This window comes from Cladophialophora immunda (assembly GCF_000835495.1).
Source record: "Cladophialophora immunda strain CBS 83496 unplaced genomic scaffold supercont1.5, whole genome shotgun sequence".
Taxonomy (NCBI): domain Eukaryota; kingdom Fungi; phylum Ascomycota; class Eurotiomycetes; order Chaetothyriales; family Herpotrichiellaceae; genus Cladophialophora; species Cladophialophora immunda.
Window position 1 is genome coordinate 1,380,536 of NW_015622545.1, and position 21,710 is coordinate 1,402,245.

Genomic DNA, 21,710 nt, shown 5'->3' on the forward strand with positions numbered 1-21,710 from the left:
ATTACCCCCTAAGAGAACCCCGATCTGCTCGGAACAAAGAGGTATTAAGGTTAGTAAATCTCCGCTTTCTCCTTCAAGACTTTGAGATCCAGGCCTCTGACGGCGGTCTTTACACTAATATTGTCGAACTGTTCCTCGATGAGTCGGTAGTCCTGATCAAGCTGTTCAATTTGGACGCACTTCATGAAGAACTTATACTTTTTCCACGGGACTCGAGCTGGCAATGAATTGACGCACCTGGTCTTGAGTGAGGACTGCTATGGGGTTTTCGATCTGTAATATCATATGTTCGCAAATTTCTTCCAGGTCAGACTTCCGTGTCGAGATGATGCGACCCTTCTCTGACCGTCGTTGTCCAGTCCGCCCGCAAGAACAAATGGCTGACAAACAAAATCTTTTGAGAGACGGCCTCGATGCCGCCAAACACGTCCTCGTTGGAGGCGACGCTGATGTCGCGCCGGTGGAACAATCCGTCCCCGTATTGGGGCAGGCGGACGGCAAAGGGTCCGCGGGCCTCCTTGCGCTCGCTGATCTTGGCTGAGGTCTTCAGCTCGGCTTGTGGTCGTGCCTGTTGAACGAGGAGGCAGGTGATGGCCCAGATGAATGGCTGAACTTCCTCGGCAGTAGTATCATCAACCGTCTGGAGCAGGTGTACATCACCTCCGGCACGGCTTGCGTTCATGCCTTGTTACTACTTGTCGGGGCCGGCTCTCTCTGTGTTGGGGGAAGCGTCAGTGTCACGTTCCGCAGCGTCTTGTTAGACTTACTGTGTGCAGCATCTGCAGCGAGCATAAAACCTGCCAACTTGGTTACGGAGCATTCTGGTATGTATGGTCGGAGCTGGGCAAAACAACCATGAGCAGTCGAAGCTAGAATGGTCCTAGGTGGGAAGTGATGTAGCGAAGCCAGAGCGAAATACCTCAAAGCAGCGATCCTATCAAGCTTCGAATATGCCGACATGGACTATCGGTACGAGGCAATTCAGAACGCTCACGACAAAACTTTCGCTGGATCCTGGGAGACAAAGACAACGAAGACATCCCGTGCGTTCACCCTTCCCGTCATTTTTTCAGCCTCTGAACAGTCAACTACATAAGGTAGGTATCATACAGAGCTATTCTCGCTACTTTTGCAGAAGGCCGTAGTCTCATTTGCAGCAACCGTTCTGAGGCCCTCTGCGGAGAGACTGGCACCGTGGTCTGTTCGTCCTTGCCCACTTCCTCACCTCGTCTCATTAGGGCCAAAGCGTCGTCTTGTCCTTCATCTTCATCCAGCTCATCATTCAAGTCCATCTCGTTCGTGGTGTTATTGATGTCGAGATCAACCACTTCCGCATCATCGCCTGAGCTATTCTTGAACCTGCGCAATTCAGTTCCAATCCCGCCCTCTCGCTCTTTGAGGTGGATCTTGTCCCCTGCTACGGTGTTACGCTTGCGCTTCCTGCCTCTTCTGTCGCCGATTTGAAGCGTCATGTCAAGGAGATCGAGGCCGAGGCGGGTGCGGGTCCCACAAGAGCACCGGTCTGCATAAATCTGCATGAGAGGGAGACAAGGAATGACTTCTTGATCCGACACCGCCTAGCATGAGCGGAAAGCTGTTGACATACGTCAAGCGAATGCGTCAGGTCGGGTTGGGGCGAAGGCCGTTTGCCGAAGCTCGCTTCGAAGTCCTGTTATTCGCCTGGTCAATCAATGGTCGCTTATTCTCTCTAGGTGGAGAATCCTTGGTTGCTCGAGAGAGTAGCCAACCGGAACCAGTCGACGTTCCCGGCACATCAGACACGAGCATCTCAGCAGCCAGCTGTCAGACTGATGTGGAATATCTCTCGTATTGTAAAGAAAGCCCAAACTCCGATTGGTCAACATTGACATACCATGGGGCGCTGTTCCCGATAAAGAGAAGAAGGAGGTAATGGCAAAGCTCACGGAGCGTTGTGATCGAGCTGAGTTGTTCAAGAATCGTCAAGAAGAGATTGTGAACCAAGCGGTGGTGTGGCGAATGTACCACACTCGAGCGACATAGTCGACGGACAAAAGAACGAAGAGAAGTCAGTTCCACCGTCCGGTGCGAGCGAAGCTAAGAGCCAGGCACAGCCAATACAGCAAATTCCCGATTCCTGAAGCAACAGCGACAATGGTATCGTCCAACTTTCGCCAACCCTAGCTGCGAGCACAAGAACCAAGGATTGGGCGACGCAACAGGCATTCCTAGGTTATGCGTCCGACGCTCCTTCACGAGTGCGTATGAGGCCTGCAGTCCGTCTGGTGGTTGTCGACGCGCCGAGCAGTGACGATAGTACCAACACCACTTGCTTTTATTCGTTGCTGGAGTTGACGCCGCCCCGTACAGCTCCAAATTGCTCTTCGTTGCGCTTCTCCCTTTCCTGGAGGACCCAGAGTTCGTTGTTGTGCTCGCCCAGTTCCTCATTGCCTTTACGTAGTTCCCCAGCTCCCCAGTTTCTCGATGCATTACTCCGCTCAGCGCAATAGGTATTGAATGCGCATCCTCTCTCCACCATCACCGAATTTATTCACGATTTTGAGAACATCGTCCATTGTTAGTGCATCCTTTATTTTCTGGCACAGATCTTCGACGTCTGATTTCGGGGAGCCTTGAATTATAGCAACCAGCCGGTCCAGTGCGACCGCTTTTTGGCTCCTTTCCAATCTCGATCCTTGTCTTCGTCCATCTTTCGTAGGATCTAGCACACAGACCAATCCGCCTTTTGCACAGAGTCCGCAAGGTGAACCGCCATCACACTGTCGAGTAGACATCAGAAGATGCAGCATCAGACGGAGTTAAGTGATCACCTTTCTTTTCGCGGATTTACACGCTTCACATGCGACGCTGGCGTTTTTCTTTTCCGCCTTGATTGCGGAATGTGGTTCTGCAAGGGTAGGCATTGTACCGACTTGTTGACCCCGAAGTCGGTGGATGGGGCAAATTGCCCTTGGTAATCGTCTGGGAAAGTAGCACCTTTTGTGTGACTAGATATACCATTCATACCCAGGGACCATAAAAGGTTGTAGGACGAACTCGCCTTTGAAATGCTGTGGTTCTTGTGAGGGTTTGGAAGGAGTTCTATCGTACACCCTGCTGTGAGAGGTATCCAATGTCTTTCCTCTCTCCCTTGCGTCCTTATTCCTGCATACGCCATCTGTCCCTTGCGTACGGTGTTCCAGCTGCCAAGACCCTCTTGGTCTGCATCCCTTGCGCGGTCATATACCCCTTGCGTAGTTATCGTACAGCCGACCAGTCAGAGGGTAGGGTTCTTGCCTGTACATTGTACAGGTGGACACGATCAATCAGGAGGCCGGGTCGTGGCGCTGGTTCCTCCGAACCGAGCCTCCTTCCGGCGTCATCAGGTTGAGAGCGCGACACAATCCAATATTCTTTGCTTGCCACAGGGGCCGCGGCTTCAGACACCCCGCTAGAGATCTTGCCTTTAGATGACCATATACCGCTGTTTGACACGCTGGAAGCCCGCAACCTCCCCAACACAGGCCAGGCACACACTTGCTATCTTTCGTGGACTACTCCAGAACGGTAACTCATTAATCGCTAAGTGCTGAGTGCCAGAGGGAGTGCTGGGATGTGGGACTTTAGACCAGCCTGGGTTGTGTAAAGCTTGTCACAGCCTTGGAAGGGGTATGGTATTGTTGGATCTAGATGCCGAAGGATGTGATCGTACCAGACAGTCTTGGGTGCTGAGCTTCGCTGAAAAGAAAAGGTTGAAGTTCTGGAAGTGTTCTCTGGCCTGCACAGTGCTGAGTGCTGGGTGCTGGGTGCTAGATAAAGGTTCGAATTCTGGGAGTGCCTGTCGAGCGCCTGCGAGCGCCCAAAGTTCAAAATTCCGGGGGTGCCCGTCGAGTAACCCCCCCTCCCCCAAAACCACAAGTCCAGTCCTCCACGGCTACTGTATCTCCCATCCCTTTATTGATTGCATCCAGAGTATCGGCTTGGATTGATCGTCACGACACCGTCACAATGCAAATCACGCGATTCCTAACGTCAAACTTCCCTACCAGGTCCAAGCGGTCTACCTTTCCAAATTTCGCCCGCACTGGACGCCGTCCTATTCCCTCTGCGGTCCCCAGTCTTGCCGTGGTCGACGCTCCCCTTCTACATTATCGCCGCGGTCCTCGAACTGGCCGCCACGCTTACCACGGCGAAGTCCCTCCAGGGGAGACCTCGCTGGATCGTTTTGCTCTACCTGTCGACCACCGCCGCCCTTCCACTGGACGACAGTCCCACCTGCTTCGAGAGGTGACCGTCAGCGCCGATGTTCAATCCATACGGATCGTCGCAGCGGCTCGGGGGAGGGCTTGGAATTATTGCCACTGCCCGCTGAGCCGGCCTCGCACTGGTGGCATTTCGGGCCAAGCGAGCATTTGGATACTGATGCGACCCAATGGGCGCAAGGGCGAGTGGGATGGTGTGCGCGCGGGTGAGACAAGAGGGGGACGGTGACGTGCTCATGATCCGCGTGACTCCAACACATCAAGCGAGCCTGGAAATCGGAAGGCGCAGAGAGAAGGAAATCAAGGAAGGGAGGCCAGGGATGGGGGGCTACGCCATGCACGAGGCGCATTTGATCGCGAAGCCATACTTATTGAAAGCTCAAGCTTAAGTCCTCGGTGTGGCCAGGCGCCCTCCTCAACCTTCATCCGCGGCAAGACGCATGCGCCGTTCAACTTCTGCTCTTGGTTCCTCGAGAGGTGCCGATTCCGAGGCATCAGGAGGGCACATGCACTTTCTGATGACGCCAACTGAAGAACAGAGAACCCAGGACATCCGTTGGGCGACTTTGGTCAGTATACCCGAGACACAATCGACCTTCGACCACAGCCAACGTTTCGATAGCCTCCACAGCAGTCTAGCTGAAGAGTTCAACGTGGTGCTGAACGCCATGGAGCGGGCGAAGGAGAAGTACTGTACTTTCCATCGCAATGCGGAGGCATCAAAGGCCAATCTTATCCAAACCAAGGCCGAGCTCGACCGGGGTCACAGCCCTCCGGCAACAGGAGCTGGCCAAATACAGAGAGGCCACCGAGATCAATTGAAGGGCGATTTGAGTGATGGATCGGCAGCTTCACAAGTCGAAACGGGAATATTCAGGAGCTTGGGCACCTTCGGGGCGGCAATTCCCGCGGGTCAACGCGCAGACATTACTGTGTTCCATATCCGGTGTTAATTTGGGCACCTCCTGCAAATCTGGGGAGACATTCGTCGCAGTCCCCCCCCCCTTTCATGCTATCGCAGTCTATCCTTCGCATCAGTGCTCCTCAATTTTCCTCAATCTCTTCTTCCAAGATGTTCCGAGAAAGTTCCCTAATCACGCCTCTCCCCCCTCTGACTGACTGGGCTGTAGACTTCATGTTCAGCTGCTCGGTTTTTCGACACTACGCTTTCCTTCGGCGATCGATTGCGTATTCCTGAAAGCCGCCGGGATCGTTGATACCCAGGCCGCCACCGGCATGTGGACAGTATACAGCGAAGCCGAGTTCATCGGGCTCTGGGCCAGAAGGGTTCCGGCATTCTAGACAAGTTCGACACGCGTGGTAGCCACGGCCGGCAACAGCCACTCGGTCTCCAATCTTGAAGTCATCCATGCATTCAGACGGCGGGGCCACGACTGTCCCGGCGAGCTCGTGGCCGCCTACGCGAGGAAGCTTGGGCTGGCTCACGGCACCGGTTGCGAGTCTGAGGAACATGTCTTGTCCCCACTGCATCTGTGGCCAAACCAAGACTGACATGATGCCGTAGGACTGTCCAAACAAGGAGATTCGAGTCTGTCGGAACTGTGGTGACGAGGACCACATGGCGAAGGATTGCCCTACTCGCGAAAAGAGAACCTGCCGCAACTGTGGAGCCGAGGATCATATGGCGAGCCTTTACAACTGGAACAAAGCTGTGCAGTATGGTGGCCTTTGTGTCCTCGCTCAAAGTGTCAGCGAAATAGACAAATGCACCAGCGCCTCGTCGGTTGTACGGACAACCACTTGTAACAAACAGTGTCGATCTTTCGTCGTCGGGGAACTGCGAGGGACAGAGAAGGAGAAAAGAAGTCTAGACGCCGATCATGGCAGAAATCCGGGGAGCGAGTGTGCGAAAACCGGGAGGCTAATTGGTACTGATCAGCTGGCTTCGAGAGGAGATTTGAGTTCTTGACAAGGACAGACTGGGGACAAGACATGCATCTCTGCGCCCCAGTCCCAGTCTCAGCCCTGCCATGATCGCACAGATAGCACGGGGGTCAATAGCAATGAAGATGTTTGCAACGCCAGGGGAATGTCATTTTGTCGTGGTTGTTATTGTATCCTGACTGTTGGATCCCCAGGACCAAGTACTGAGATTAAGACCAAGAAATTCTTTGCCATTGCATTTGCTTCCGCCCCCGCCGTCTTGCCGTCACCTGAGTTTCGGAAGAAGTAGGCGAGCAGCTGACGTGGCGATACATTGTGGAAAAGGACGTTCGAGGCTCCTGCGTGATGAATATTCTGAACTTGATTAGCTAGCCTTGTCCCATCCTCTAGAGCCTGATGACGCATAGAAAAGACTCGGACACCGGATGCGCGACGTGCCGATCTCCAACATGTCTCGGTGTCTGAACCGTCTAGGTGCGACTTCATCCAGGTAAAGCTATGCCAGGGCTCAGGTTCAAGCATTGCAAAGTGCTTGTTTTTCGATTCTTTTGCGGGTTTGGCGGGCTCTTGCCCCTTGACTGTCGGATCTGGTTCTATCACAGACACCCTTCCGGCAAGACCAGCGCGGAAAAGTCATGAGTATTTGGAGTTTCCCAATCTTGTTAGACGAGCACCAGTGATTGTTGTCCAAATCCAAAACCCGTTTCTATCGCCATACCCTCACTCTAATTTAAATACAAGGCACTGTGTAAACCCAAACAAGCTTCCATCAAGGAATTGCAGTTCTTTTCATTCGTTGGTGTGCTTTGTGAAGCATCGGCGTTTTTGCCATCATCTTCAGCTACATGGCTATGACGAAGGGGGAAAGAGACAGAGCCACTTGAGCATCGACGCCTACTTCCGGAGAGGTAGTGTTCCTATCAGCGTGTCTGCACACTCACGACCGAAGTATTTGTCAGACTACTCTGGGAGATGGAGAAGATGGCGCTCTTCTCTGGGCGCTTGCGGATACTCACAATATCTTTGGCGGCGCCCCTCCACCAGGGAGGTCCCAGACAATGGCAAGTCAATCTGCAAGTGGCATGTACGATCGGCTGCCCAGCATGGGTTCGCAACACCTACCGCATAGCATGAAGAAGAGGAACGGAGCCTCAAGTGGATGGTGGTAATGGGGCAAAGATAATAAATATCCTGAACAGCCAACCTTGAGACAGTGTGGTTCAAGTGAAACTCTTCAGGAATCAATAAAAACAACATCCGAGGACCCCAGGAACAATAGAAGCTCTCGTGAATTTCCTGGAGTTTGTCCTATGTCGTTCGCTTCGTCTGCTCGATCCAGGAAGATTGTCACCACCGTCAGCAACGTCAAGAAAAGATCCCCGTCAACATGATTGGGCATTACGACAGGCCAGAACATTTGTTCTTCTTGCGACTTATCCAAAGCCAGAATTCTCGGAATATAGGACATTATACTTGTCATGCACTCTTTGTTTCGCGGTGGGCATTTGATGCCCGAGCCATGGGAAAATGGGCGGGCCCAAAAGGATCCTGACACAAAACGTGGTGCCTTCTGGCACCAGGTGATTTCTGGTCGCCGTCGCTGGTGGATAGTTCTGAGTGGAAGAGCTCCTCGCTGAAGTTCCCAGCTACGACTTCATCCAATTCAAGATATTTGACAATGTCGACACGGTTTTATTTTTTTCCCGCAGTGCATTTGGATTTGCCGACTGGATCCAGCTCCTTCGTATAGACTGCAATTTGACCCCGCGTGCCTTCGATATCTTAGATCATCTTCGGTTTACCAAGGTAGAAAGAGCAGAGCAAAGTCAGAACTAGGGGCTGGTCTCACCAGCGACCTGATTTTGGTGGCAGCGCCAGAGATGACTCGTGTTCGGTCTTGATCGGCGTGCCCGTCGCCGGCATCCTCTCCCTCCCTTCCGTTTTGATCCTGTTCTGGCCCTCACCGCCAAGGAGCATGTGCGAAATCACAGCCCACCCCAGCGCCATGCTGGTGACACTCACGCCATAAAACAAGGCCGTGAAGACCACAAGGGACGTGACACGGTAATTGTAGATCCAGTACCTCATGCCTTGAAACTTTGCCTTGAACGCCAATTTGACCCTAACTCCCTCCATCCTCGACCATCGGTCACGCTTCATATGGACCAGAGCGCTTCCATGCTCCAGTAGAAGACCCGAGCGAGATGTCATTCTAACTCTCACGATGGCAGCATTCTACGTTATCAAGGTTGGTATCCCATCCACAGACTCGTGAAAAGTAGGAAAAGCCAGTCTGGCTGGCACTGACATGGCCTGACAGAATTCACCCGTCTTCAAAGCTTGCGACATAACATATACCCCCGTTCTGCTCGTAGAATATATAAAGCCCCTTGACACGTGGAGAGGCATGTCTTCGCGAATGGACGAGAAGAAACCCGAGGGCGTTTAGCGGACTGTGGTGAGATGTGGCTTAGGAGGAGGAAGGGTGGGTGAGACTGAGGCAGCTTGTAGGGTTATTTGGCGGAAACAACTGATATGTGGACAGTTTTGGAAAATACGGCGAATGATCCGGCCGAAATGCCGGCATCATTTGGCATTCATTCCCAAGGCGGCTTCGAGGAGCGCAAATTTCTGTCCTTATTTCTTGTACCATGCAGTCTGATACAGTACCGCAAGATTGATCCAAGTTGAGTATTTACTTCTTGTTTGCAAAGAATCCGTGGGTCCCGTCCCATACCCCAACAGGTGAGGTCCGTATTGGGGCCTCATCAAGTGTGGGTAGCCGGAGATATGTTGCCCCTAGATGCTAGCGCGAGACCTACACGATCGTCCGGCCGGAGCAGAGACTAGGTCGCTTGACTGGTCGAAGGTTTGGTCCTGGCTCCAGTCCCGACCCACTGTTCTACGATCTGCGACTGAGCGGCCCTCCTCCATCGTCTCCACCATTCCCTTAAACTCCTTCCTTTTTCCACAGTCAAGAGGTTCTTCAACATCTAGCTAGCGTGCTTGTTGAGGCATCACCCGATCTAATGCGGTTGTAATGCGTCCTTCCTGGCACACAGTATGGTTGAACATCTGGGATTACAACGAAGTTTCGATTACGAACTTGGAGAAATGTCTTAAAGCCTCTCTCTACCGGGCGACTTGTGCACTGCCCTCACGTTGTCATTTAACCAATCATTGAACGCCAGCTTGGGTGAAGCAATGTCTCGCCCATGTCCTTCACAGCATTCTTGGTCGCCGACTTGCTCAACAACTTCTCCTCTTTATGGTGTGACAGACACACAGGTCGCGGACAATCAATCATAAGCTCAGCTTTCGCCCAACACATCAAGGGAAAGGAATTCCCGAAGCACGGGACTCTACGTATCATGGACCATGACTATCAGCAGTGAGTGTTGCCGATTTCATCCTCATAAATCTGTGCTAGGGGGTGAATTAGACTCAAGAAATATGACGACTGTATTCGGCATCGTCTACAGTAGGCTCATGGCACACTAGAAACCCGCAAAAAGAGTCAAAGAAAGCTTGTTGAAGGTCGCGAGAGGATCGCCGCGTTGATAGATGAGCTAGAAAGAAAAGTTTTCGGCGAATCACGGAGCCCATAGACTCATTTTCCATGTGTCGGGAGGAGTTCGCTTCTTGATTTCCTTACCGAGCATGATGGTGGAAGAAAATTCTCAAATATCTCGTTAAATGGTTTCACTGTGGCTTGAAAATAGCTTACTCTGTGAACCGAGGTGACCAGCACCGTGGTCACACTCATGGTTCATGCACATACATTCGGAAAGACAGGAGTGTGCCGGGAAGGACGCATTCCAATCGAGGTGGCTGCGCATTAGATCGGGTCACGCTTGCTTAAACAACCAGACAAGGCTCCGTACTCCCCCATCTCTTATTTTTACAAATAGATTTTTGGAACGGGTCGAGCTGTTTCCGATCCAGTTAAGACCAGAGACGGCCACGCAAGTCTTCCATCTAATCCTCAGTGTCCTGACTTTCATTCTCAATGTAATACAGTACTCGCTATGGTCCTCTGTCGTTCTTGCTCACGTCCTCGTCGTCCTCGCTGCAGGCGTCAGCATCGCTGTCGTCCTCAGTATCAGCCTTGGAAGCCTTCATGTCGTCCTCGGTATCATCCACGATGTGGTCCAGATGATAAACACCGGCAGCAGGAAGTGCAAATCGAAGTCTCATAGGACTGGGAGATGGCCTGAACAACCTCTCCCGCAATTCAAGCTCGCCAGATTGAATTTCATCATAATACTGATACGAGACTTCATCTCCTGTACCGCATTCGCCTAGGCCAACCACGAAACCTTCGAGTGATTCATGGTTGTCCGTGTCTCCCCTGCTTGGTGGATGATCGTCCTGGCAGCTCTTAGTGCTAGGATCCTCCCTAATCTCTAATGTCGAACCTGTCATAGTTGACAAAGTCACTTTCCCAGTCCTCGTCTTTCTCACCGAGACCGTTTGTATCCTAACGATCTTTTTTAACGATCGGGAAAATATCAGTCCTGCTCACTATTTGTGATATGTTAGTTGCGGAGGAGTTGAGTCTGAGCCTCCAAACGCTATGTTATGGTAGGTAATAGGTAGCTTTTACACTACAATGTCTGTCGTGGCTTCTGTGAAAGTCCGTGCGAAGCTTTATGCACCCGACGTTTGCGTCCGTAGCCATGTTTTACAACCCTACGTGTCGTCCTTGACATGGTCAGTAGGAAGGGGTGGAGCCACGGACGGTAGAACGAGTCTCTAAAAACAGTACCGGTGCGACTCGTCCGAGGTTCCATACGAATTCAGAAGTGTGTGCGAGACTGGACGTATCAAGGAATTGACATCTGTAACTGTGACGATGCCCAGCTTCCGTCCGCCCTTCAACAGCACACACACACACACACACACACACACACACACACACACACACACACACACACACTCTCTCTCTCTCTCTCTCTCTCTCTCTCTCTCTCTCTCTCTCTCAATTAGCGTTCACTACGCATTGGTCCTCTGGAGGAGCATTTCATGCGTCTTTTATTGCTGAGGTCGCTGGCGGTCACAGGCACGAGGCTATGAGTCTCTGCTAGGACAGTTTGCTTCGCGTACCAGCCTTGGATTACTGGATTCGATCAGTATACCGTGGATCGATCACCCCGTTCTGAGCCTCCATTCTTGCCCCTATTGTGGCAGCTACAGCATTTTTGCTCGTGCACTCTCGGTTGTGCCCTTCGAACATTCATGTCCTCCATTCTCGCATCTCGCTGGTTCAAGTTGGCTGGGCCGCGAGTGCGAGCAACCAGCCTCTCGGCTATGTGCGACGACTTGTCCAAATTCATAACCGCAACGTCGACACACACTTCCCGATGACTGGTTCGATACGAGCAGCTGCCTGCTTGATACCAGGACAACAAATTCTGTCGATCGGGGTACCGGCCCGTAGCGAACTAGTGCACGCCCTGTCTCTGGTCATTGGGCCAGATCCACAACGAAACGGTCAATATCTATACGCACCTTGTCCCAGCCATCTGCTTGATCTTCAGTCAGGCGATCGGGCACCTTAACTTTAATTTCTTTTACTCTGAGGCATTGGTGGCTGACCACGTGGCATTCGCCATTCAGGTCGACGCCGCCGTCGTCACGATGCTCTCTGGTCCTCGTGCTACCACATGCTAATGTACCACTCGCAGCATGTCGAGAATCTTGCGTTGCGCCTTGACTACATTGGCATCTTAACTCTAATCCTCGGCTCTCGTCCTGCATACTAAGCTTCAGGGTTTGAAGTTTCGACCTCATCGGACTGATGCGTTCATCTGCACGGCGCTCTCCGGGTTTGAGCCAATTATCCAAGGCTTGTGCCGGTACGGCTAGGCTGAGATGTAGGTGCGGTCCGGTATGCCGTACTGGTTCCTCGAGGGTGTGCTGTACGGCATGGGCGCGGCATTCTTCGTCACCCGGTTTCCCGAATCCAAAGGGCCGGGCAAATTCGACATCTGGTTCTCCTCCCACCAGTTTTTCCACGTCTGTGTCGTGGCCGCGAGTCTTGTCCACTTGTACGGCGTCTGGCAGGCCTTCCATTGGAACTATCATATACCCGTCCTTACAATGCGATGAGAAGTTGGTGCCTGTCGATCCCGTGTCCTTTGTGGAGCGCTCATACCTAGAGCGACCACATTGATGGCGTTGGCTGGATGGTGTCAGCTTGCGCGAAGAATGGCTTGGAACAGGACTAGAGGTTCTCCTGTCCAGCCGATTCTTATTTCGTTCAAGCCGCACGTGTGTAGGATCAAGTGCTGTTGGCCTTCGTGGTGTTTATCTCCCATCCGACAGCCGTTCTTGGAAAGACCAGCGACGCACGCTGATCCGCGACCAGACCCACCTTCATGATAAATGTTACAGCGGCGATTACCGTGAGCTCAGGAAGCGCTTTTGGGCCTGCACTAATGCCCGCTGCCATCTCGGGGGGAGTCTCTCCCGCTGTCAACACGGCCTCGCATTCGAGACCAGCCCCACCATGGAGTTTGAATAGGTGAGCATCTCCATTTCCCCCATCACTCCCATCACTTTTTCGCCAACATTGTCAGTCTCGGAGACTACCTGCATTTCGTCATGACTCCCACGACTCGCTAGTCTTGTAAGCATGCCACCTGGCTTAGTGCGAGCACTAGTCACGAAAACGGGTTTGGGTTGCTGGTGACATGACGTCCCCGCCAATTGATGAATCAGGTGTCGATTCCGAGCGAACGATGTCCCCGCCTTATGGTGCTGCTCGGACGGCAGACTCGAGCATCAGCGGTACGAACTCTTTGGCCGTCGGCCTTCATACCAAGTTCTTGCCCCAGCGGGTTTCAAAGGCATCTTGACCCTAGCTCTGCATTTGGAACAGCACCGCCTATTGTCTTGGTGCAAGGGGACTTGCAAGAAAGGTTGTCAGAAGCTCATGAGTTATGTCCTTGTCACTGAACAGACCATGTTATTATACCCAAGTAAGAGGGTCTCGGCGTATTCACACCGAAAGCCTCTCCGCATGCTGTGGTTTGCGGTCGGATTGTTTGTCCTTTCGCCGAGGTTGTTTGTGTTATCCTTTCGGATTATCAAGGCCTGGATGTCGTCGTTCTGGAGCTCGCGTCCTGGATAAGGTCAGGTCCAGCTTCTACATTTCGCAGCTGCGATAGACCGCAACTTATTTTGGCGACCGACATGGCCTCGACGCTCACGGCAGCGAGTACCGCGTTGCGCCTTTCTCAGGTGAGTGAAATGCCTGTTTCGACCTTGTTCTCTGCTATTTCCATCGTGCCGTTATACCCCGAACACTCGCTCTCGGGCACTACTCGATACCGCAAATTGAAAGAGAGCCTTCTGGATGCAGCAGATGCAGTCCGTCTTGCTCGAGTGGAGACACGTTACCTATTCACATTCTGTCACGTGGTAGATTTCCTTGACCTGGCAATTCAACAGTTGCAACAATCTTCCGAACAGCCTCTCGACGTTATCCTGGCCTCCTGCCAATGTCGCCCAGTCTCTTCGATACTAGATGAGTCAATGACCGAGTTCCTTATTGAACATCAGAAGCAGTCCTGGATCGACAATCAAGCCCTCCACGTTGTCACGTCCAGCCTGCTGGCGGACCACTACATTCCCGAAATGCATGGTAAGCGGAGATACGGCGCTAAATGCTGTCTTAGCTGAGATATTGTCAGTATTTCCCCCAGATGATGTATTCGAGGCAATCTATGCAAGACCAAGATCGAAAAGGTCAAGAAGTTGACCCAATCGCCGAACGACTGGGCGGCAACATGTCACAATTGGCGCTGGCCTGGTGCGCCAAGAACCCCAATGTCAGCATGGTCATCCTCGGCGCCACCAAGGTCGAGCAGATTGTGGACAACTGCAAGGCGCTCAAGCTGTTGGAAAAGCTGGACGACAAGACCATAGAGGAGATCGAGGAGATCCTGGACAACAAGCCCGCCGCGCCGGCCTCCTCTGGAAGATCGAGGTAGGCGGGTCTTTCTGTTGACCAAGATCCAGAAGACGTGTTTGTTGGCCTATTATCTGTCCACTTCTCGTGTCGCTGGAAAGTGAAACATGACGGCTTTGAAAAGTGGTAGAGCTATATTCGTGCTCTCCAGCCGCGTGTCTTTATCAACGGCCGTTATTATGGCATCGTGGAGCTCGATCGTTTCGGAAATATCCATCTTACAATGAACATTCCTTTCAAACATCACATCTCGACAATACGGGCACAGGTGCAAATGGTAGATTCCCCTGTGGTTGATATGGGCGGATCCCCCCCCTCTGTGATGGAACTCCGTGAGTGGCAATGTTACCATACGTCAATTTGGAGGATTGCAATCCATTCGTCGTCGACGCTTCCAGCAATGACCAACGGGTCTAGAGGGCAAAGAAGCTCCACCGTTGCCGTCACGGCATCCCTTCACAGAGGAAGCATTTCTTGGCCCCATATGACCAAAATCAAGTCCTCCCCAGCCTGGTTGTGGAAACGATTGACGTAAGGCCCCTCTTCGCTAATCCACACCTCACGAGGAGTCGGATATACATCGTTGTAGCCCGAATCGCACACTCCAAGTTGCACGAGGCGATCCTGATCCGCCGACGTGAGCAGAGGGACGGTCCTAGAGCCGTAACTACTGGTCCAATTCCGCCGATTACGGTGTCCAGCTGCGTCACAACAGCGGGACATTGTGGTCCCGGACAGCCATACGAACAGTAGAATGGGCCACACAGAAGGTCCCATGTCGTGGTCTTTTCTTAAGCGAGCTTACATGGCCTTCGCAACTGCAGTATATGGACAAAGCAAGTTTATTTAGTACAATGGCCAAACTTGGGCCCCTGTGAGCTCTTGTAGACCAGTATTCAGCAAGCCAAAATCGGATGGTTCACGGACCCGAAAAGCGGACGCGGAGCCGTCGATGTCGGTCGGCCGTTCTTGGAGGATGACAGTGGCTGTACGTGAGTGGAATCTCCATCGCCCTCGTGCTGTACATACACCGAAAGATCCTAGACAAGCTTCATCCAGAAACGACTTGGAGTGGTTGACATCTCCTTGCATTACTGTCTCCAATCCGCACATGGACATCGTCCCTGGGCTCGGTTCTTGCCATGTCCATTATCTGCGTCTTCCTTTTCCTCACATTGCGTCAGGAAAATTTCTCCTTGAACCAGGCGATGCGGTCAACGCCTCATTCAGACTCAGAGATGAGGTTCTGGCTTCGATGGTGCACAACGAGACGTTGGAGTTTGAGAAAGTTTTCGGGATATCTCTCCCGCCTCGGACAGACAAGCAAGACGCATTTTACTGTACAGGCGACCCTTTCCAGTCTCCAATATGACTTCGCAGGAGGGTTAGTGGTGCAGAGGTGACAGACTGAGCCCTCCATTATGTAGGTAACACATTAAACGTCTTGTAGAACCAACTTGATTGATTGACTATCTGTCTAGTGGGGACGCGCGCGAGGCAGTTTGACGTGCCGACGTGAAAATCTAATCTGGCTAGCCTTCCTAATTGGGCAGGGCAACAAACGGCTGTCCCCCACTTTTTACCTAGTTTGTCTTTGTTTTACTTTTAACTGACAAGAACTTTGCCACCGTGCTTGCCACCGTCCTTATGTGCTCCTTGTTACTCCGGCTCTGCTCCTCATTTACCATTCACCAGTCACGTTTTTCGCTTTTTTGGACTCAGCTACAGCAGCTCTGCCGCGCCTCTGACGGTCCTTTCCTTCTAGACTCAGCCATGGACGGGGACCAACAAGAGTCCGCCAACGCCGTCGCTTCGGAGGCCCAGATCACCAAATCCGATAATCAAGACCTACCACTTGACCCGAAACCGATGTTCAAGCAGCCTGAGAGCCGCTCGAAGACCAATGAGCGTTTGGTCGCCGAAGTGAAACGCATCTTTGCCAGCTTGGTGAACAGCGAAAAAGCATGCAGAGAAATAGCTGCTCTGGAGGCATGGGTCGCTTCTAAAGCGGCTTCCGAGATGGTCATCTGCGAGGACATATCCGCCCAGGAGCCGCTTGAGCCCGGGGATTCAGGCAAGGACGCCGCAAACTCAGCAGGCGGCACTGTTGCCCTCACCAAGAAGATTGGCAATGAATACCGGGTGCTAGTCGGAGGCCAGTGGATCCCCAGTCGCAGCGAGGAACTGTATGCGGACCTCCTTGTTTCCCACCGCAAACTATTAGACGAGTACTACAATTTTCTCTTCAAATCGCAACACCCCAGCGCATCACCAGCACTCCATAGACTCGCAAGGAAGTATTGCATGCCTACAAGAATGTGGACCCACGGTATACATGGCCTTCTCGAGATACTGCGCAACCGACTTCCTGAATCTCAGGAGTTCTTGGACAATTTCATTATCCTGGTATATCGGGAGCTGTCTTTACTGGAGGAGACTGTCACGCAGCTCCAATTCACCTGGGTCCACTGCAAGGGAGATTTGGCCCGATACGGGTAAGTAGAGGCGCTGCCCCTGGTTCTACGGTGCGATGGACAGATGTGCTAACAGAGACTGATATCTGCGGTGTAGAATGGCCACCCAAAGCGATGACATGGCCGCTAGGCAGCGCTGGATGGAGATTTCCATGGAGCAGTACACTCGGGTCCTGGATGAGGATCCCACGAACGGTCGCATCTACCACCACCGGGGTGTTCTGGAGCGACTCCTATCTTGGTCCTCGCCTGACGCAGTTGACGCCATTGTGTGCAAGCTTTTCTACTACACCAAGTCCCTCGTCGTCAAGACCCCATTTTTGGCCGCGCAGGAGGCCCTTCTGATGGTCATCGACCGGATTGTTTCCCAGAATAAGGAGGGAGCCGACACAGACAACTTTCTTGCCGCTGTTGCTCACCTAATTCTTGCTTGTCTGGAGCCCGAGACTCTCAGGGCACATGGCCACAAGGATAACAAGAGTGACCATCTTCAGGCTGTCCACGCGGCATTGGAGAAGATCAAGATCGGTGGACGTGCTGAGACATCCCAAATTCGTCCAAGGTATGTGCTGGCCCCGTGGGTTAGATTCCTCCCATTTCGAACTGACCACTTGCAGCGCCGAACTCGGCCTCTTGCTCTGCCAATTACTGCTGGGAATTCCCCTTGCCGATAACAGGTGGAGTCCGATGATGGTGGCGTGGGCCCCCGATTTTATCACGGCCGAGGACCGCCACGACCCTCATGCCATGGCCAACGCGAGGGATATCCATGATGCAACGATCGAGCTGATCCGCACCATGATTTTTTACCTCTTGGAGAAGGCAAATCCACTTGACATAAGGGTGTGGCAATTCATCTACGTGCTCCTAGTCTTTATGCGCTCCCTGAAGACGCGGCCCGACCTGGTGGAATGGTTCGGTACGGCATTTCATGCTGAGCTTCTAGCGCCTTTCCTCAACATGCTTCTCCGCGAAGACGAGACCCGGGGCGGCCTGGCCTTCAAGAGCGCGACTCAATCGAAACTCGTTACAATTTGCTCCCTGCTCAACGAGAGAGAGAAGCCAGGCAAGTACGGGTTCAGTACCGAAGACATCCTCAGGTCCCACCGCGAGCACGAGCAACAACGAAAGGCAGCACGTGCCAAGAGTACGTCCACAGTAGGAGAGGCCACGGCCAACGGAGCTAAAGATACCACCACGCCCACCCCGGAAGAAAGTACAGTCACTGCAGACGACAATACCGTCACCACAGGAGAGTCCACAGTCACAACAGAAGATACTACGACCAGCGACGCCGCAAGGGACCGGGACATTGAGACACCGGCCGCGGAGCGGATGTACGCCAACGTACTGCCGGAACATTATCTGCTTGCGGGGTTGTTCTTCGCCAGAGAGGCTGAGGATACCGCAGTCGTTATCGACCCCCTTGCACCCACCCTCGCTACAGAGGCCGAGGTCCGGAGGCAGGAAGGGCTGCTTCGTGACCCCCCTCTCTTCCCCAAGGACTGGTTCAAGAACTCGAAACACGACTACCAAGAGAGACAGGTGTGCAACTACGTCCAGCCCGCCGAGATGCAGCAACAACGGTCCCTCCAGATCTTGTGCCTGGCCGCTCAACTGGAAGGGGTCTTCTTCACCCGCAAGATCGACGACGAGGGACGCCTCTGGATCAGCGTGCCGGGCGCGTCATCCATCCCCAAGCCGGACCCCAACAACAACAAGATGCCGGAAATCATCGAGCTCGACAGCGGCGTCAGGATCGTTTATGTCCATCCGTCCTTCCACGCGGCCGAAATCGAGAGGGAGAGGGAGAGGCAGAGGAAGAGTATGGCAAGGAAAGAGAAGGAGCGCGACGCAGGTCCGGATGCAACCACAGCCACCGTCCCCACCGAAGACGCAGCCATGGACCCGGGTGCCATGGTTCGGCTCACCGATGGCGCCCTCCACGCGCTGCCGCCAATGGAAGACACTGCGCAGGTTATTGAGTGCTGGGGAGCTGGAATGAAGGCGAATGGGGCTCGCGAGAACGGCGAGGACAGCTAGAACGACGAGAACAACGAGGACGGCGAGGACGGCGAGGACGGCGAGGAAGACGAGGACGACGGTCGGACACACATCAGCGACGAAAGTCACAGAGAGACACAAACGGCCTAGCTAGATGCGGCGTCAATGATTTCGTGGTTCTTCTTAGGGTAATGGGGATGAACAGTCTAGGTTGATGCGAGGGGAGATGCCAGAATGGCATACAGTTGAGCATCACTTTCTACAAGTTGAAGTTCTGCAAGTGTTCTCTGGCCTGCGGTAGACTGCCTTCTCCCTCTGTACTGACTGCGAGAGACTGCCCTCGAGTGGTGTTTGATGGTCCAACTTTTTGACTTTTCGACCCAAAAACCACTTTTTTCAACTTGTGTCCAACCGTCGACCTAAACATCATCTTTTTATTCAACTTTGGTCCAACCGTCGACCCGGTGGGCGTCTCAGTTTCCGAAGTGGGCAGGTGTGCGTTGCTGAGTGAAGGCAGGATGTGGCCGTGAGGCATCCCATCAGAAGAGACGGAATTCGACGACACAGGACGGCTGGACGAGAACAAGATGCTGCGCAATGTTATCGTGTCAAGCCAGTCAGGACGGACCTGTCACCGGTTGGCGCGGAGAATCAGTCTGGACGGGATGAAGGTGTGGGCCCAGGAAATCCTGGATGAAAGAGCCGCGCTGTGGAAGTGGGTTCGAGGCAACTTGTCGGTGATGGATGGATCTAGCTTGGGATGGGTAGCCTCGAAGCTGGTGAGCACGCAGCTGGCTCCTGCCTGCGAGTGATGAGTGCTGAGGGCCAGAGTGCCAGGGCCAAGTTAAAATTCCACAAGCGCCGGCGAGTCGTCCAGAGTTTAAATCCTGGAAGTGTTCTCCGGCGCAAGTGATGGGTGCTGGGTGCCCGGGCGCCCTTTGCCCTGTGCCTTCTGCCCTCTGCCCTCTGCCCTCTGGCCTGCGCTGGCCTGCGCTCGACGGCACTCGAGTGTGTTGGTCAACCAACTTGAGACTTTGACCACTCCTTGACTTTGGCGACTTGGGACTTGGACCACTGCCTTGCCTTGACACCCTCAATCCGTGTTGAAGCATCTCGTGTATCTGCATCTCGTCCGTCTTGCCCGCGCATCGTGCCTTTCGTGTGTCGGTCTCGCGAATCCTTGTGACTCGCGTCGCTTGCAGCCGACGTGAGGGCGGGCGTGGCGGAAAAGGATTCCGTCGGAAAAGGATGCCGCCGTCACTTGCCCCAGCTCCTGCACCAGCTCCTGCACCAGCTCCTGCTCCAGCTCCTGGACACGCCGTGCCAATTCGTCTTCTTCTCGGGATGAGCGGTGCAGTCTGGTCCTGGTCCTGGTTCTCGTCACGGTCTGCTGCTGGAGCGCCGTTTGCAGACCGCGTTGTCGCATGGTAGAGGCTTGGGGTCGTTGGACTTTGCCTGTGATGCCTGGCCATCTGTGGCTTATGTCGCCGCGGGGGTTTCTCGAGATTCCTCCGCGCCGTCTTGTTCTACGTCACCATCGTCGACCTTCGTATCGGCGTCGACTCCACGCATCTCAGCATCCGCTTGCTCGCCCATCAGGATCATCTCGAGCCCGCGGTGTCTTAGTGGCATCTGAAGGATTAGCTGGCGTTCCATTTGAGTTCGCTTACATGTTTCCAGCAGCAGCAGCAGCATACATACCGGTGCCGGGAATTCGAATCGACGACCATGAATGGCCAGACAGACAGACCATTCCTGTCCTGTTCTCCGCGGATCCGCTCCCGCGTCTCACTCCTGGTGCGAATGTCACCCCCCTAGGCTTGAGGCGAATCACAGCAGCGCCCAGTAACGGCCACATCTGAGTGCGGAGGTCAACATCTCCGTGCAGTTGCAGCATGACCTGACCTGACCGAGGCCGTCATCTCCGATCGGCCCAGACGAACGCTACCATCGGGTTGTCAAAGAGGTGTGTATCGGTGGTCAATGGAGGAGATGATGCCGACGGGGCAGTGTGTGTTTGGCCGAGAGGCGTCGAGAGGTCAAGGTCCCAGGTCCCTATGGCCAGCGTCCTACGTGAGCAGGGACCACACAATGCTGCGGCATCAACGAAGGGTTGTCGTGTCCAGTCCAGGCATTGATTGCATCGAAACCCACCAAGATAAGACGGTCGACGGCGAACACCTAGGCACGAGCTTACCTCAGCGTACGGCTTTCGAAGGAGACAACCCATTCTCATCCGCAAGATGTTGGACTTCCTCTTATGGCTCCACAAGTTAAGACGATCCTGTAAAATCGGCGCCAGGTGGTCAGCGTCCGCAATGGCAATGGTGGTAACCGTCTGACTGTTATGCTGGGGATTCCTTTTCGTGCAAATCTTACTTCATATCCACAAGTATGTCCCTGTTGCCTATTTGGGGTCTTTTTTGCTGTTCTAACTGTGTTTTCTGGCTCTCGTCCTGGTTGACGGAGCAGTGGCGACGAACGTTCGCCGGCGTGAAGAGATTATGCCTGGTAGATTCGACACATCGGTGATCAATGAGTGGCAGGGATCCAGAGTCTGCTCAAGGACAATGCGAATAAGCGAATGGAGTGTAGCATCTCGACAAGATCGTACTGGGTAGAACCAGAACCGAGAATGAGAAGCTTGCAGGTTTCCGTGGCGATGGCAATGGCAATGGAGTCACCAGTCAACATCTTGACGCCGAGGCCGAGGTTTTGGGCTTCCAAGATGGTGAGTGAGTGGGTTGGCTGTCATGACACGGTCTTCGAGGGAGTGGAACAAAGCTGCTTACCTACCATGGGAGAGAGAGTGACACCGCACCCGCACGACCAGTGCCCTGGCAATCGCGGAGTAAGCAAGCCAGCTCGTTGTGCTCGGGGAAGCCGGATAAGGAGCCAACGGAAAAGAGTCCAACCTCCGTCAATGCGTTGGACATTCAGAATGCCCCGGAGCATCGAGAGGTGAGTCAGTCGCCTGTGACCTGGGTCAGTCATTGCATAACATGGGCCACCAGCGCTGGTCAGATCAACCACGTCGATATGGTCGAGGTTCATCGCCGACGGCGCTTGACGAAATATCTCTGGGGTCGATTAGCGTTGTAGCAGCCTCTG

At 53.5% G+C, this 21,710-nt stretch overlaps 8 protein-coding genes across 8 annotated transcripts; 2 read left to right on the top strand and 6 right to left on the bottom strand.

Moving 5' to 3' along the window:
* Nucleotides 1-50: 50 nt before the first annotated feature.
* Nucleotides 51-682, bottom strand: PV07_08746 (uncharacterized protein; the record flags this gene model as incomplete). The annotated part of the gene is made up of 3 exons (XM_016395940.1): nucleotides 51-152; nucleotides 238-273; nucleotides 347-682. 3 exons carry the CDS (start codon nucleotides 680-682, stop codon nucleotides 51-53), a joined length of 474 nt encoding a protein of 157 aa, XP_016245796.1.
* A 308-nt stretch (nucleotides 683-990) lies between these two features.
* PV07_08747 (uncharacterized protein) lies at nucleotides 991-1,472 on the bottom strand (the record flags this gene model as incomplete). Its single annotated transcript, XM_016395941.1, has 2 exons — nucleotides 991-1,054; nucleotides 1,111-1,472. 2 exons carry the CDS (start codon nucleotides 1,470-1,472, stop codon nucleotides 991-993), a joined length of 426 nt encoding a protein of 141 aa, XP_016245797.1.
* Nucleotides 1,473-4,747: 3,275 nt separating this feature from the next.
* Nucleotides 4,748-5,194, top strand: PV07_08748 (uncharacterized protein; the record flags this gene model as incomplete). Its single annotated transcript, XM_016395942.1, has 1 exon — nucleotides 4,748-5,194. One exon carries the CDS (start codon nucleotides 4,748-4,750, stop codon nucleotides 5,192-5,194), a length of 447 nt encoding a protein of 148 aa, XP_016245798.1.
* A 208-nt stretch (nucleotides 5,195-5,402) lies between these two features.
* PV07_08749 (uncharacterized protein) lies at nucleotides 5,403-5,822 on the bottom strand (the record flags this gene model as incomplete). The annotated part of the gene is made up of 1 exon (XM_016395943.1): nucleotides 5,403-5,822. The coding sequence occupies one exon, from the start codon at nucleotides 5,820-5,822 to the stop codon at nucleotides 5,403-5,405; it is 420 nt and encodes a 139-aa protein (XP_016245799.1).
* A 2,169-nt stretch (nucleotides 5,823-7,991) lies between these two features.
* PV07_08750 (uncharacterized protein) lies at nucleotides 7,992-8,282 on the bottom strand (the record flags this gene model as incomplete). The annotated part of the gene is made up of 1 exon (XM_016395944.1): nucleotides 7,992-8,282. One exon carries the CDS (start codon nucleotides 8,280-8,282, stop codon nucleotides 7,992-7,994), a length of 291 nt encoding a protein of 96 aa, XP_016245800.1.
* A 1,890-nt stretch (nucleotides 8,283-10,172) lies between these two features.
* Nucleotides 10,173-10,571, bottom strand: PV07_08751 (uncharacterized protein; the record flags this gene model as incomplete). The annotated part of the gene is made up of 1 exon (XM_016395945.1): nucleotides 10,173-10,571. The coding sequence occupies one exon, from the start codon at nucleotides 10,569-10,571 to the stop codon at nucleotides 10,173-10,175; it is 399 nt and encodes a 132-aa protein (XP_016245801.1).
* A 1,041-nt stretch (nucleotides 10,572-11,612) lies between these two features.
* On the bottom strand, nucleotides 11,613-12,221 carry PV07_08752 (uncharacterized protein; the record flags this gene model as incomplete). The annotated part of the gene is made up of 1 exon (XM_016395946.1): nucleotides 11,613-12,221. The coding sequence occupies one exon, from the start codon at nucleotides 12,219-12,221 to the stop codon at nucleotides 11,613-11,615; it is 609 nt and encodes a 202-aa protein (XP_016245802.1).
* A 1,122-nt stretch (nucleotides 12,222-13,343) lies between these two features.
* On the top strand, nucleotides 13,344-14,143 carry PV07_08753 (uncharacterized protein; the record flags this gene model as incomplete). Its single annotated transcript, XM_016395947.1, has 2 exons — nucleotides 13,344-13,794; nucleotides 13,884-14,143. 2 exons carry the CDS (start codon nucleotides 13,344-13,346, stop codon nucleotides 14,141-14,143), a joined length of 711 nt encoding a protein of 236 aa, XP_016245803.1.
* Between the last annotated feature and the right edge of the window lie 7,567 nt (nucleotides 14,144-21,710).